This window comes from Dermacentor albipictus, chromosome 2 (genome assembly GCF_038994185.2).
Source record: "Dermacentor albipictus isolate Rhodes 1998 colony chromosome 2, USDA_Dalb.pri_finalv2, whole genome shotgun sequence".
Classification (NCBI taxonomy): Eukaryota; Metazoa; Arthropoda; class Arachnida; order Ixodida; family Ixodidae; genus Dermacentor; species Dermacentor albipictus.
This window is the reverse complement of record NC_091822.1, coordinates 196,973,907-196,989,093: the sequence shown is the minus strand read 5'-3', so window position 1 is coordinate 196,989,093 and position 15,187 is coordinate 196,973,907. Positions and strand designations below refer to the sequence as shown.

At 45.3% G+C, this 15,187-nt stretch overlaps 1 protein-coding gene across 7 annotated transcripts in view; it reads left to right on the top strand.

Annotated features, from left to right (window-relative positions):
- The window catches only part of LOC135898567 (cytospin-A-like), a 138,893-nt gene that overhangs the window by 27,672 nt on the left and 96,034 nt on the right, over window positions 1-15,187 (top strand). For 6 of the 7 annotated variants that reach the window (XM_065427594.1, XM_065427592.1, XM_065427598.1 and 3 more), the window contains exons 4-6: window positions 29-213; window positions 10,363-10,530; window positions 14,831-14,979. In XM_065427594.1, the coding sequence (XP_065283666.1) occupies window positions 29-213; window positions 10,363-10,530; window positions 14,831-14,979 (502 nt within the window). The remainder of the gene's footprint in view (window positions 1-28; window positions 214-10,362; window positions 10,531-14,830; window positions 14,980-15,187) is intronic. The other variant, XM_065427596.1, reaches the window with a different exon arrangement.

Genomic DNA, 15,187 nt, shown 5'->3' with positions numbered 1-15,187 from the left:
GGTTCTTTGAAGAATGCAATTATTTCAGGGCCAGCACAGCCCACGGTGGGCACTCAGACGTCGGAGAGTGCAGGCAAGGCATCCCCCACGACAATCTTGCAGCTGGAGCGGGAAAAGAGCTTGCTGGAGCAGCAGGTCTCTGAGTTGGTGCGCAATGCAGAGAGCAAGAAAGCTGAGATTGCCACCCTGCGCATGGAGATAAAACATCTCAAGGTGAGCATTTCAGTCTACTTCTGGCTTGGCCACTCTTACTCACTCTACTGCTCAGGGGTAATGGGGAGCAGGCACAGTAGCACACAGTGCCTTAAGCTTGTTTCACATGCAAGCGATATGGGCCCAAAAGCAGCGCAGCGGCAGTTGTGGCAGTCCAAAAAACTGTTTTTAGAATGGTGCATGCCGCTGTGATCAAGATTGAAACATTTCGGAAAAATTCGCTGGCAGCAGCAGAGGCAACCAATGGCGGAGTGTCTGTGAGCAGTGATGCGAAGCGTATGTGACAGGGGCGGTGTTGACATGCAGAGAAGCTTGCGTGCTTCAGCTGGTGATGCTTTTCTAGCAGATGACAACCATTGACAATGAAACTGATGGAAGCTTACAGTTGCATGGTGTGAAATAGTCTGAGCATGGTAGTACTTTTCTTATTTTTGCCTTTTTATAGGTGTTGGCGCCCATATGGGTGGAATATAGGGAATGAAATGGCGGTCCACTTGTTAGAAATGATGGTAAGCCAACATGTTTGTCGTGAATATTCCCTTTATTATTGTACTCCGCGACTCTTCTCCCACGTTGTTCATCTGCGCACACCACATTCAACACACACACGCCTCTCGTGCTCCATAAAAATAGTTTTCTCTCTCTCTCTCTCTCGCTTCCCCACTCACACCACCTGGTCACTCCTGTAGCAACTACAGTCAACTGCATAAGCGTGGCCTCTGGGAACCATGCCTTACCTCGCTAGGAGCTCCGGGTCCACTTACACCACCACTCTCTTCTACAGTAAACAGGAGTAGGATTCCACCGGTGGAGACTGAAATGGCACTTCATCCGTAGCGTCAACACTCCAAGCTGCGTTCTGGGCAGGCCAGTCATGTTCACAGCTGACTGGAGGGCAAGGTTCTTCGCCACTTGATCTGTCAGAGGCGGCAGTGGCTTGTACTGCAACCGCTTCCAAGGACGTTGCACAAGGTCATTAGCTGCCTTAGCCAACTCCTTGAGATTGGCGAACTGTTTGCCCTCTACCAAGTCGTGGAGAGTTGTGGGTGCATTTGCGGCAACACACAGTCAACCTTTTCTGATCACGAAACTTCGCCACCGATCCTGTCATAATAGGCATGAATTATCTAAATAAATTCTTTAAAATTTTCTTCTGGGTGTTGCGTGCAGAGCTTGAGTTCTTGTTTCAAGCGTGTTTTGAGTCAATAAAAGAGAATTCCGAAATGAAGGCCACCATAAATTTCTCCCACGACACAAACATAGTCATGAAGTGTCACCACAACTTCGTGCTGCACTCCTAAGCAGCGGGCACAATGTGAGTGAGCCTTTTGTTGGCGGCAACACCGTTGACCAAACAAAACATCACCAGCCAGTCCAGAAACCCCTCAAGGGACTGGATGTCGTTAAATTGACTGTATTTAGGGAGCTGACCTTCAGTGGAGCATGGAGTGGCATCGCGTGACGGTTGAAGCACCACCGCTGCTGTCACAGAACTTGCTGGCACTGCCTTGGCCACCATCAGCCTTTGTCGAACTGCTGCAGCGATTTGCTCACATGGCATGGCAGAGTAGTTGGTCTGGCCCTGCAGATGCAGCAGGTACTCTCCAGGCATATTCACCACCTCCATGTCCACGTTGATCCCAGATGAGCCCCTACTTGCTACGAACTATGACAAACTGACACATTTCCCGCAAACATTCCCCTTTTTTAGTGCAATCTGCAACTCTTCTCCCATGCTGTCCATCCGCACACAGCACATGCAACATACACATGCAACATACACATGCCATCTGCGTCTTCCTTCCTCTCTGGCTGCCACACACGTGCCACCTGGTTTTTCCCCTAACCACTATGGTCAAATGTGCGTGTGTGAACACCGAGCACCATGCCTTGCCTCACTTGGAGCTCTTGGCTGCCACTCTCTCCTCACACATGTTTCTCATTCACGCCATGCGCAGCTGTTCTCATCTCTTTCACTGTGCGCATGTGTGCTTGTAGTTTAGCTTTGTGCTTCTTAGGTTAAAACTTCTCTCAGATCTACCAGAACCAAGAGGCTGCCGCCCTTCTGCTTGAATACCTTAGAAGAAAAGGGGACAAGAGCTTTGGTTTTGTGCTTCTTGGGTTAAAACTCGCCTCAGATCTACCAGAATCAAGAGACTGCTGCCCCTCTGCTCCAATACCTTGAGAAGAAAAGGGGGCAAGATCTTGATGAAAAGCCAATGAAGGTTGGTCACCAGGCTGTTTGCATCTTTGTGGCCCAGATTCGGAATGCCTGGTGGCATTCGAGGATGAGAGCAGCTGACAGACCTCTAGTATGCCAGATTTTGTGGTAATCCTTTCTGGCTACAGTTCTAGATGCCTATAGTAGGGGGAGACCTTAAAACAGGAATTGAAACCAAAGTAAACGTGAATTATCACAGTGTATTTTTACACAGAAAAGGGAAGAACTGTGATCGCTCCTGAAGATTACGGAAGCCTACACCTCACACATTCTGAAACATAAATAAGCGAAGCTCCAGCAGCACTTCTGGGGATCCCGGAAACCCACTGCTCACAGGCGCTTTCAGCAAGCGATGCTTAAAGGGAAGCTGAAGGGTTTTCCAGAAAATATGAGTGAAGAGCTGTATGTAATGGTTTTCAGCCCTCCGAATTCGAATATTGCATTGAAATTGAGTGAAAGAAAGCACCAAAAAATTTTATTTCAACGAAAAGTGCAGCAGCAGACTCGGGGCAGCTCGCCCGTCCCGTTTGCGTCTATGATTGGTGGGGCGCCTCGGGACGCCAACAATAATGTTCGTCCGGACTGACCGCTGCCGCTACGCATGAAGCACAGTGCAGGGTGCTTTGGTGCTGTTGTTTTGCTGAGACAATAATGGTAAATTTGGAGAGCTTGCGTTTCCCTGAGGAGTTCAGCGTTGCTCCCTACATGTACTAGCCTGTTGCAAGAAGCCGGCCTCTCGAAGAAGTAAAAGATGCTTGTAGCAAGCAGTGGTTTCGATGGGAATGAAAGCGAAGTGTTAGCATCTCCTCGTGTGCCTCTCAGCTGCTGCGACCACTGCCTTACAGATGCTTGCACGCAAAACAGGCTTTAAAGGAATGCTTAAGAGATAGATTATTTTAGCTATAATAGCAAAATACGTTTCTACAATTGTGGGGTATGCTCTGCGTGGATTTTGATCGCTAGCGTCGGCAGCGCGCTTTCTTGAGCGAGGCGGCAGTGGCTGTAGTGTGCTTGAACTTTTCAACATGCTAAGCCTTTTTGCAAATGATTTTTTTTTAAATGACATTCGTCGATACGAGAGCCATGTGGTCTACATCCTGGGAGAGCGAGGCTTAGCGCCTGGGGAGCATTGGCAAGCCTGAAGCGAGTGAGTACGAAAGCCTTGTGGGTGGTCCGAATTTCTTATATAAATAGCTTCTTCTATCTCTTTGACACTGATGAAGTCGCGGCTCTGGGAGTCGGGTGGCCACGGGCCACTGGTGCTGCTACGGGCTGACTGGTATTGCGGCCTGGCACCGAGCGCTCTGACACCGTCTGGGACGGTGGGTGCCATCAGCTCGGATGCTCTGTGCTGTGTGCGCCGAGCGGGGTAGGACCACCCAACAGAGTTGATGTCGCCTTGCTGCTGCCTGTTTTGCACCCATTTTAGGTGTTTTTTGGATGCTGGTTGTTAGGGTAGCGACGCTTTAAGCCTAAGGCTTTACGAAGCTGCTTGTCGCACGTGGAGGGGCACAACCTGGTGGACCGTGGCGTTGAGGTGTTGAACTTTGCTTCCCTCATTCTAGTTAGCCTCGCATGAATTGAAATTACTCGTTTGACTCAAGGAAGCGAGCTTTGTTCACGTGAACTTAGCATCTCAGTAGCCGCCCGATCTTTTGCTAGTTGAGTTGAACATCGCACCACATGGGCGACGTGCATGCAGAATTGCTCTCTTTTGCACTACTTTAGTGTTTGCTGAGTGTGTTGAGTGTACGCATCGTGAGTGGAGTCACTCCTGGTTTGCTGTCACCTGCACATCGTTTGCGCTGCTGCCCCGGACTACGATCAAGCCATTCCGGGCAATGGTGATGCTGTGGTCAGTTCCAGATGTGGGGTTCTCACCCATGCTCTTGGGACAAAAAAACGACAATGCAATAGTGCACCCAATCACAAGGGCATTCATTGCAACTTTCATAAATCAATGCCTGCTAGTCGAGTTGCTATCCACAAAACATGCCGATGGGCCGCGACAAATAGCGGATGTCCGACTCACCGCGACCCGATAACGAGCGAATATGTTCGCTCCATGCTGGACACCAACGCCTGGTCATTCGTGCATACGGTCATGCGAATGGTGGCATGTTCGAACTAGTGTTTTCATCTATTCCGGGGTAGGCTTCGCGAGACGGTCTCGCAGAAGCATGGATCGGCGCACGTGCAGAACGTCCGCACTGCTTGCCGACCCCGAGCCAAAGAGCCTTCTTCTTTTTGCGCCCAAGAAACCCCGCCGTTGGGTGGCATTAGCGGAGCAACACTCGCGCCATCTCTCGTACTGCACTTTAACCAGACGGACTGCCGCTGGTGCCAAGCCTCGCGGCGAAACCGAAATTACAGAAGACGGGAGCTATGCAGGAAAACAACATATCAGGGGACATGCGAGAGTCGCGCATCCCCACAAACTGGAGTCGAAAAAGAAATCTAGTGTACTGCCAAATTAACAGAAATAAAGTTTTTACTGAATATGTTATCTGTCTAAACTGATCTAGTGTTTCTCTTCAGTGCCCCTTTAAAGTGGCATGCATATGTGCATAGTAAGAAAAAGCTCCGCTGTAATACCCGTCTTCGTCTGGGAATTCAGCCCAGGACCACTGTGTGACCGAAGTAGTCACTTATATCTACTGAGCTTACGAGGAGGCTAACATTTAGTAATATGAAGGCAAATGAATTTGCAACCAGGGTGTCTACCAACCGGGAAAACCGGGAAAACCGGGAAAACCGGGAATTCTCAGGGAATTTGAACAGTCTGGAAAAACTCAGGGAAAACTCAGGGAATTTGTGCTTCTATCAGGGAAAATTAGCTGTAACTTTATTGAAAGGGAACGAAAGTCATGTTAATGCTGGCTCCAGTAACAGAGGAATCGCAACAAATCGTCATTGACGCCGTGTAATCGGCACGATGTATTGCCAGAGTAGTTAACGACCGATTTTCTAGACGCCCGATTTTTCGGACATGCCCGATAATTTGCACGGTTTTGCGGCACCACCACGTACTCCATATAGTCAATGTATATTGCCCTGACTGCAGGTCTGAAATGGCATTAATCAAAGCCGCCACCGCCGCTATTTTGATTATCTCGCCGCCTCGAACCGGCACTCTCGCAGGCAGAACCGCTGGCAGCCGTAACCACCACCGCGGCAACGTTAGGCCTAGCTGCTTCTATGTTCGCTATTCAGCTTTTTGCCGTGCGGTGCCCTGTTTTGCATTGAAAGAATTCGCCGCTATCACCAATGGCACCGACTCCGCCTTTGTAATCCTCGCAATTGGCTTTGAAGCTCGCAGAGCACATCGCGTTGCGTAATGCCAGTCTCCGAAAGTTAGCTTCGCATCAGTACACTACTGTTAGGCGGTGAAGCATAACAAGCGTGGGAAGGGGGCAATTGTCACGAGACACAGTATGTATTCCTTAATTACACCCCGTCTCCTGTCACAGTACAAGCCCTGATATGCCTAATAAGCGTACTGGCAGGCCTTCAGAGCTTTTTCAGACGTGCCTGTGGTAATTTTAGCCCTTAAAGGCAGTTAAAGACATGCATTAATTTTTTTCAGGCTGCCCTTTTTTTCAATTTTTTTTGTGGCCCCTCAGAAGTCTGAAAAATCAAATGTTGACTGTACCACTGACCAAGAGGATGCTTCAGATGATCCATGTGGTGAAAGCGTGGTAGAAGGAGGATGAGAACAGAAAGGACTGACGCACTGAGGAATTAACGGGAAAGGAAGGGTGCCGCCGCCTTTTTGAAGGAGCTTGAGCTAAAAAAACTAAGTGTTGGCTGACGCTGAGACACAGGTGTCCCTCATCCAAACCAAAATAAATTGTTTAAGCAGTGAAACCCAACACAGATGTTGTGTACGGGCTGAGAGTATGTCAGGACAGTTGAGGTTGACTTCCCAGCTGCTGAGAGAGAACCTTAGTTGTGACAAAGTTCAGGACCTCATACAGATGAGCTTGCTATCAGTTGATAGAAATAGCTGATATTAAAAAATATTTACTTATGTATGCATCTCCTTTTCATTCGTATTTGAAAATGTTCGACTCAATTTGGAATGGGCTTCACCATTTCTTTCGCTGTGCATTTTACTAACACCTTCCTTCTATTTTCTTTTTAAATAAAATAGATATTACTCCTTACTGTTAAAACTGGATTAAGTCATTTTTTTGTTTCAGCATGCTTACTAGAGAGTGACAGCATCGGGCAACGTGGTGTCAGCCTGTCTTGACATAAAACAGAGTTCTGGCTCATTCAGGGAATTTCGCAAAGGTGCTGAGGGAAAACCTGGAAAACTCAGGGAATTTGGAAATGTCAACTTGGTAGACACCCTGGCAACAATAATGCAATATATTTATTAACCGTACGAGTTTAGCCCTTTCTCTACCAATGATGGTTACTGTGATTCCCAAAATGTGTGTCAATATAGGTGATCATGGGTATAATGTTCACGAAGAATAATGTCTCGCTGCTTGACAAGTATATCCACAAACTTGCGTCTAGCTACTGTTCTTGACACTAAATGGTGGAACCTACCAAGGTTAGTGCCATCTTGTATAGTCATTGGAAACTTGGTTGAAGTTTTGTAATTTATTGTGGTACGGAAAGTGTCAGCAGAAGTAACAAGTAGCAGGGAGAGGTGCCGAGGCTTTAGAACACTGTGGTGGATGCAGTTTTATGCAGATGACTTCCGTTAAATTGGGCCTGACGAGACTGATGAAATTGATTGCATTGTTTGTTGGGTTGTATTAAACAAGCTGCAGAAAAAGATCATTAGGACACACAGTTGGTTGATTTGGCAGTATTCATCCAATTGCAACACTTCTGTGAGAAAATGCACCTACTTTGCATCTGTCCAAAGTAAAAATTATGTGGATCCCGTGCACTTTGTAAATCGATGTAGGTGAAGCTTTCTGTGCTGTTTGCTTTGATTAACAATAATTAGCGGTGATGTTGACTGCAAATGTTTAATTTCTTCTACGTTTAGTCTAATGCAATGGTGGTGAGTAGATGTTAAACGCTACCTTGCGTGCACCACTGCTGTTTGTCTGCGTAGTACACAGAACACACAGGGAGATGCCTTTGCTTGAAGTGTTGTTGTGCGCCATATTTCATAACCTCTGAGAGTGTTGAGCATTGTCATTGCCTCACATGTCACATCGCATTGTGGCAGAAGTATTAAACTTGAATTGGGTTATGGGGCTGTATGTGTCAAAACCACAATCAGATTAGAGGCACGCCTTAGTGGTGGACTCCGAATTTTGATGCCATGATGTTTTTTAATGGGCCCCAAAATCTAAATGCATGTGCGTTTTTATTTCGACCCCCTCGCAAAGCGATTGCCGCGGTTGGGATCAAATTCGCGACATCTAGCGATGCCATAGCCGCAAAGCTACCGTGGCCGGCACAGAAGCGTTGATTTGACGGTCGACGACTTCCATAGTGTCGCCTGAATTCTGCCGTGCACTTTAATAATGTGGCTCTGCTTCTCCACGCCCTGCGTAATTTGTCTGCTTGACATATTTGCATGGTGTTTATTTTTCAGAAATAGCAGGAACACAATGCAAAAAAGGGGGTAAGGCGTGCTGACATGGACACAAGAGAAGAGAAGTGGACAACACAAATGCTGACTCTCAGCTGAAGGAAGCACTGAGGCAAAAAAAGAAAGAAGACACAAAACTCATCTGCACCTCAGTCCTTCCTTCAGTTGATAGTCGGCGTTCATGTTGTCCACTTCTCTTGTGTCCGTGTCTGCACGCCTTACCCGTTTTTGCATTATGAACCCTTACCAACTAGCTCAGCTTTCTGTTGTTCTAAGCTTGCGCAGATAAGTTTTGCGTCTTCTTTCTTTTTTCGCCTCAGTGCTTGCTTCAGTTAATAGTCGGCGTTCATGTTGTCCGCTTCTCTTCTCTTGTGTCCGTGTCTGCACGCCTTACCCTTTTTTGCATTATGAATCCTTGCCATCTAGCTAAGCTTTCTGTCGTTCTAGCAGAAACATACTGTACCATATCTTGAACTTAAGCTTATCCAGTTTCCCTGCAACCGCTATTGTATAGTAGTAGAGTTTCCTTGCCTTCTCATGTTACCTTTTTTCTATCCCTCACCCTTGTATGGGAACTGGGAGCGAAGAGTGGCAAAGCTGTTATTCACTCGTTTTGCAACTGCATCGGTTCTACCTATTCTCCGTCTCCTCTCCCCCTCCTCTCTACTATTTTATCTGGCTTCCCTCTGGATTTGCATGTTAGTAGAAAGGTAAGTGCTGCAATTTCTGCAATGCTTTTGCGGGGGGGTCATGGATAATTACAGTTATCAAGAGCCTAATATGGCGATGTCCAGGGAGCTCCAGAGGGCATGGTGCTCATTCGATGTAGTGCAAAGGTCCAAACGAGTTTCTCGTGTCGCCTTTCCTCTCTGCCGCGCTCTTGTACAACATGCTCTGAGCCACCCCCCCAATGTGGTGTGCCAGACAGCAGCAGCGGGAAAGTTGAAGGAAGAAGCAAAGAAAGCTTCACTTTAAAAAAAAGACTAAACCACACTAAAGCTTTTAAACAAATTAGGCATCTAACATTCACCCGTTTCTTTAGCAAGAATAAAAAATCATAAGCCATTCCACTCTGTGAAGGTGGATGACCAGCAAAGCTGTTTAGCACACGGCACAGAGGTGGCATAGAATTTTGAACAAAGGTACAAACATGTTTATTGTCTTGATCGGTGGTCATCGTGACGATAAGTATGCACACACACTCGTATCACCTCTGTTATTATGTGGGTCCGTTACGTAAGGCAATGAATGACTCATACCCTCTTAAGCAATGGTTCGTACCACTGTAAATATTAAAAAAATTTTACACGGCCTCCCCATTATGATGACAGAAGAGAAGTGAAATTATATGCTGGAACGATGAATGGCAATGGAGCCAGCTGTGGAAGATGATGACGATGCTTGAGCAATTGATGATAATGATAATAGTTAATTATGATGAGTACGATGACGATTGTTTCCTCTTGCCAATGAATAGCTCATACCCCCTTAAGCAATGAGCGACAACGGGGCCTGCTGTGGAAGGAGACGCTGCCGACAAATGCGTGAGCAGCGGCACGAGCACGTTCGCATGGTCGTGCCGAGGGGAGCCAATGAGCCAGTTCACGGGTTCGTGGACGACGTAAATGCCCTAGCCATATACAGCTTTGCTGTAAAAATTGGCTAGAGTCTATTGTGTATTGCATAGTGTTTGCTAACAAGGTAGTTTGCGGGTTGTTCGTGGACGACCACAATGCCCTAGCTGTATATAGCTTTGCTGTAAAAATTGGCAAGAGTCTATTATGTATTGTGTAATGGTGGCTGGCTTCCTAAAGTCAGCTTTGCCGCAAAGCGATGTCATGAAATAAAGTGTATGAATACCATGAACGCAGTTTTGATTTCATATTCAACTGCACCGTGCATGCAATTTGCAGTTCAATTTTCCACTAAAAGAGAAAAAAAAAAAAGGTTAGAATAGGGTAAATAGTGTGAGCAGACATCGTGAGAATTGTTAATACTGATAAACGCATTTGCTGTCCCCGAAGCTCTGCCAAGAAATGTGCTACCAAAGGGGCTGCTGTTGGGGTCACCACAGGGGTCACATGTGGGCATGCTGACTGGTCAAGTTCAAATTATGTTCAAAGTTCAAGGCCAATTTTAGGATTGACGTAACGAAAGTTTGGGTCCATAGAAATGCATTGGCACCAATAGGGACCTGTGGTAGGGATTGAATTTACTGAAAAATTGAACTAACTCGTATCAAATTAACGGAAGTTTAGTGTAGCTGCATCGCCCCGCCTGATGCATTTTTACATGGATGCCGTTGTTAACTGTGCCTGTCGAAGCCTGTGTTTTGCATAGCAGTCACATCACTTGTTGGTAGCAGGAGAGCTCTGGGGGCAGCCGCCAGTTGGAGGCCCTCCAGCTGGAGAACTGCAGCCTGCGTGAACGGCTGGTCCAGCTGGGTGTAGAACCTGCTGAGGCCTCAGGCAAGCAGGATCCGTTGCAGAGGTCAGCCTCGGCAGGCAGCCTTGATGGCTCTCGAGAACAGGTGAGTGGGGAGCTGGCTTCTCCTACGCACTGCGAGGGTGTTAGAAATGCCTCTGTTTAAGAAATGAGTACGGTGTTCTTAGCATCATCTTTCACGGTATTCCAAATGCAATAGACCTCCCCCTGCTTGTAAACACCGTGATTGCACTGCAAGTGCCCCTTCTATTTGTCGCTCCTTCAAAGTGGGGGCTGGCTAGCAAGCAATGTTCATCCGGCTGGTTCCGTCTGCATAAGGGCGTTGCTTGTATATAAATTGTTGCGATCACAGTTATGACATATTGCCATTTCTTTAAGTGACAGCATCTACAAACTGTGCTGAGAAAGTGAGCGTCCTCGTTTTACCAGCACAACAACATAGCATTGTTGCCAAGTGCATTGTTCCTTTAAGTCGGTGTCTGGCGATATTGTAAGAATGCCTCTTCCGTAGGTGAAACAGTCACAAAAATGTTACTACTCTTCGAAAGCAAACATTTTAACAAGGAGATGCACATTTTCAGAGGCATACAATGCTTTGCTTATATAACTGGTTTTCAGACAGAAAATTTAATTGCATTGTTGTGGAGGTACTTCATTTGTGTTCCATTAACACTGTAGGTTTAAAAGATATACAAGATTAACTTTGTCTGCAATGATCAGCCACATGCATCAGGGTGGCTCAGTGGAGCCTTATCCGGTGACGATGCCTAAATTGCGATGATGGAGGAATGCAGTAACACTCCTTATCGAGCTTCAGGAGCATGGTAAGAAACCCCAGGTGGTCAAAATAATCCAGAGCGTTCCCTTACAATGTTTCTCACAAGTCGCTGTGCAGCTTAGGGATGTTAAACACCGTAATTTTATTTTATTACATGTTAGTCATTGTCATGTGAAAAGCAAAGTGAACGCATACATTAATATAATGTTGTGATGCCTGATGTCTGCAACATGTTTGCTGCCTTCTTTTGCTGCTCTCAACTTTAGAAGACCCAATTTTGCATGTTTATGTACACCTTTGAGCAAAAGTATACGGACAGGGATTGCGCAATGAAGCCTATTTTTTCCTCTGCCTGTGAATTCAACTTGAAATTGAGGACTGCAGTCCAAACTTGGCATTGTGAACTTTCCAGTGTACTCGTCAGTTTCAGTTTATGCAGGTTAATTACAAAGAAATTAATTTCTTTCGGCGACCCTGTGGTTCGTATACTTTTGCTCATGGGTGTGCGTCATCACGGCATAAAGGTCGTGCCATAATGGTCAGTAGGGTGATTCCACAAGAGGTCAAATGTGCATGTCCGCTTGATATATTTGTTTTGTCTGGTTTTTTTAATATGTCAAGTAGGAATGTTTAAACTGCAAGGAACCAAAGATGTTATTCTCGAAAAGCATTCCCAGCACTGCCTTTTCAAGTGATGGTCATAGTAATATGCATATTGTACCACTTCGTAGTAGTTAGGTGGTAGTGGCACTCCATGGCTTGTCACATGACAATAAGTGACATGCAGGTAAATGCTTTTATGTTCAAGAATGTTTCATGCCACTAATGTGTTATGCCGTAGAATAATGTACACATTAGTGGGGCTAGGCCATAAATGTCATTTATTCATTTATATGAATGAATGAGCTTTTATAGTGTAATACCTTATTGTCCATTTTGATTCATGCCAAAAGAACTTCTGCATCTGAAGTTTATATAGAACACCACCTGACATTATGACTTCATCTGGAAAAGTTGCAAGCTGGCTTTCCTGCAGTGATTAATTGCCAAAAATTTGGTGCCCATCAATTGGCTAGAATTTAAAGCTGGTGCACTGTAATTGTTTTTGTGGGTTAGGGGGGACATGGCACATAAAATTTTACTTTTGAACCACTGGCTCAAGTTTAATAAAAATTGGAAGGTATATTAAGAGCAGTAGAATAGGGCCGGATACCAACATTTATCATTGTCGAATAAGTTGTCAAAGAGTTATGGCTTTTCAGAAATTCAAGTGACTGCAGTTAGCCACAAAAAGTACCGTTTAGAAATGACAACAAAATTAAGCATTTTGTTGCCTTATGTAATATTAGGAAGGACCAAACTGTGGTAATGTGGAACAATTTTCTTATCACAGAAAGTAATTGTATATAATTGGTCCAGTCGCAACTTGCACAAGAACTCAAAATTTCAATTTTTATCTAAGAAAGATGGCAGCACTTGAAAATCTTTGACCAAAGCAGCATTCTGAGTAAAACTTCACTACAGAAAATGCCCTGCTAGCAAGTGTGCCTTGTCTAATATAAAAATGATAGTATTTGCTTTAGTGAAAAAATGCAAAATTGGAAACATGGCTTCAAAATTAAATGAGCCATTTTATTCTCATTTATTATGGTCACTAGGATTTCCCAGGAGCATACGTTGGAGCCTTCTTCTTGTATACAGTGTTCTACTGTGAGGATGATGGCTTCAAGCTTCTACTTTTTTTCTGGCTACTTTTGCACATGCTTGGCTGCATTTGCTCTTGCCATGGGCGGGCACTCTTTGAAACTCTTTTCTAAATGGCATGCCGTGTGCCTGCCATTAACAGTGCCCACTTTCTCAATCTTTTTTGAGCCAATATTCTAAGACTGCCAGCACTGCAGCCATTCAAAACCCCAGAGCATGCCAAACAAACATGTCCAGCATCGAGGAAGAAGATGCTGTGTCAATCTCTCATGGCGACTTGAAAAACCTTAAGTGGCATGCAATCGGTTGCCCGTTTCAGGCTTTCCCCTCGGCTTTGTGACTTGGTGTCACTTTCTAAAGCTATAGCATCTGCCAAACTTCGGGGCCAGTTTGCAGATGTAAATGTGTACACTAGAAATGACGAAAGGCTCTTAGAGCGCAATGTGCACCGAAAATGATGGTACGAAATGGTTTGAAGCTGGGAAGTCATTTGTCCCATGGCCTTGTGCGGTGGTAAATCATAGTTAAGTGACACAGTTTGTGCCAGCAGTGTCTTGAGTTTCACCTTTTTTGCAGCCTCTGCCTAAACTTTGTTGCTAATGACTTCACCCATCAGCCTTTGCGCATGTCTGATCACACTGTTTATGCCACTTATAAAAAAAGCTTATAAAAGCTCTTATACAAGGAAAAGAAAATGACCTTTTACAATGACTATAGCCATGTCATACTATACCTTTTCCTTGCACTGTGAGTGCACTTCCAAAATGGTGATCACAGGCACATTTCTTTCATCTGAGGCGCCTCCACCTCTCTAGATCAACAAATTCCTGCCTTATTACTGCTCAGATGGGGCTGAAATGTGTTAGCACATTCTTGAATGATTGAGAAACACAAAGCTGCCAAAAACATAAACACATTTTTTTATCAAAAAATTGCTGTTTTCTTTTGATCCGTGTCCCCCCTTAATTATGTTGAGAATGAATGTTCTAGAGCACAATGCATCTATCAGCATTTTTTGCAATGGATGATGAGTTGCCACATTATGGGCAATGTGCAATGCAGGAAAGCCACTTTGGAACTTTTCCAAAAGGTTCATTGGCCACTGACTTCTGACTGATATTCTGCTTGTGAACAAAGGGTATGGGAAAGACATTTGGGTATGGGGCACAAAAGTGAGGCAAAAGTCCAATAGCAGTTTATGAACCGGTGGTTATGACCATGGAGTTTCCTACAAAAATTACTAAAGTGGGCTCTGCTGCTGAGATTGTTTAGCTACCATGGAAAGGATGGGTAGTACAGCTGAACCACGATTTAAGGTAGTCATGTCCAACACGAAAATGCCTCTCTGATATTCAGTATTCATAATCGGCATATAATATTTGTTACCCGCTGATATCGCCGTGAAACATTGTAGATCTACTTCATTATATTTGCGTTTATTATAACAAGGTGTGACTGTGCAATGACTTGTCTTCATGCTTGTGACTTAAGATCAGCAATCATATTTTTCTAAACGTATGAAGACAATAAGTTTCTTCACACTAATATAATTGTTGTGAATTGCTGTGCAGTAACTTGCAACAGTTACGCATGTTCCACTTTAAAATCCACATTCAAATCCACTTTTAAAGCAGAATTAGTTTTTTTTTGCAAATGATCAACTTGCAAAGTCACAAAGTCAGTTGAAGCCAGAAGGACGAAGTGTAGGCACATCTCCATGCACCACCCATCACTCACTACCCATGCTGGCTGAACTGCCGTACTTGCAGCTCTTGTAGACACTGGTGCCAGAGTTACCTCCAGTAATAGATACAGGAAACTCTATGGTTACAATGTTGCCATGATAGAAGCAGACTGAAGCCACTTGTGTGCAGGCCAAATCACTGAAGCCACTTGTGTGCAGGCCAAATCGGTGGATGGTGCCCTGTCTGACGATGCCTGCCCCAGCGGCAGCCGACTGGACTGGGACAAGGCCAGCACCAGCAGCATGAGTGAAATGTCGGTCGCCTGCCTCCAGGACCGCATCATGCAGATGGAGGAAACCCACTACAGGTGCACCCTGGCTTTGCTCTGTGTGGCATGCCTGTGCCCAGAAGTTACGAGATAAGAAGTATGCCGATTGTGTTTTTTTGCCATGCCTTGGTTCGGTCACTGCATAATATAAATAAAGTCCAACTTCAGGTATGAACCAATGATCATACTGGACATCGAGCGTATCAACATTCAAGCCAAGAATTTTTATTGCTGTGCCACGGCTGCT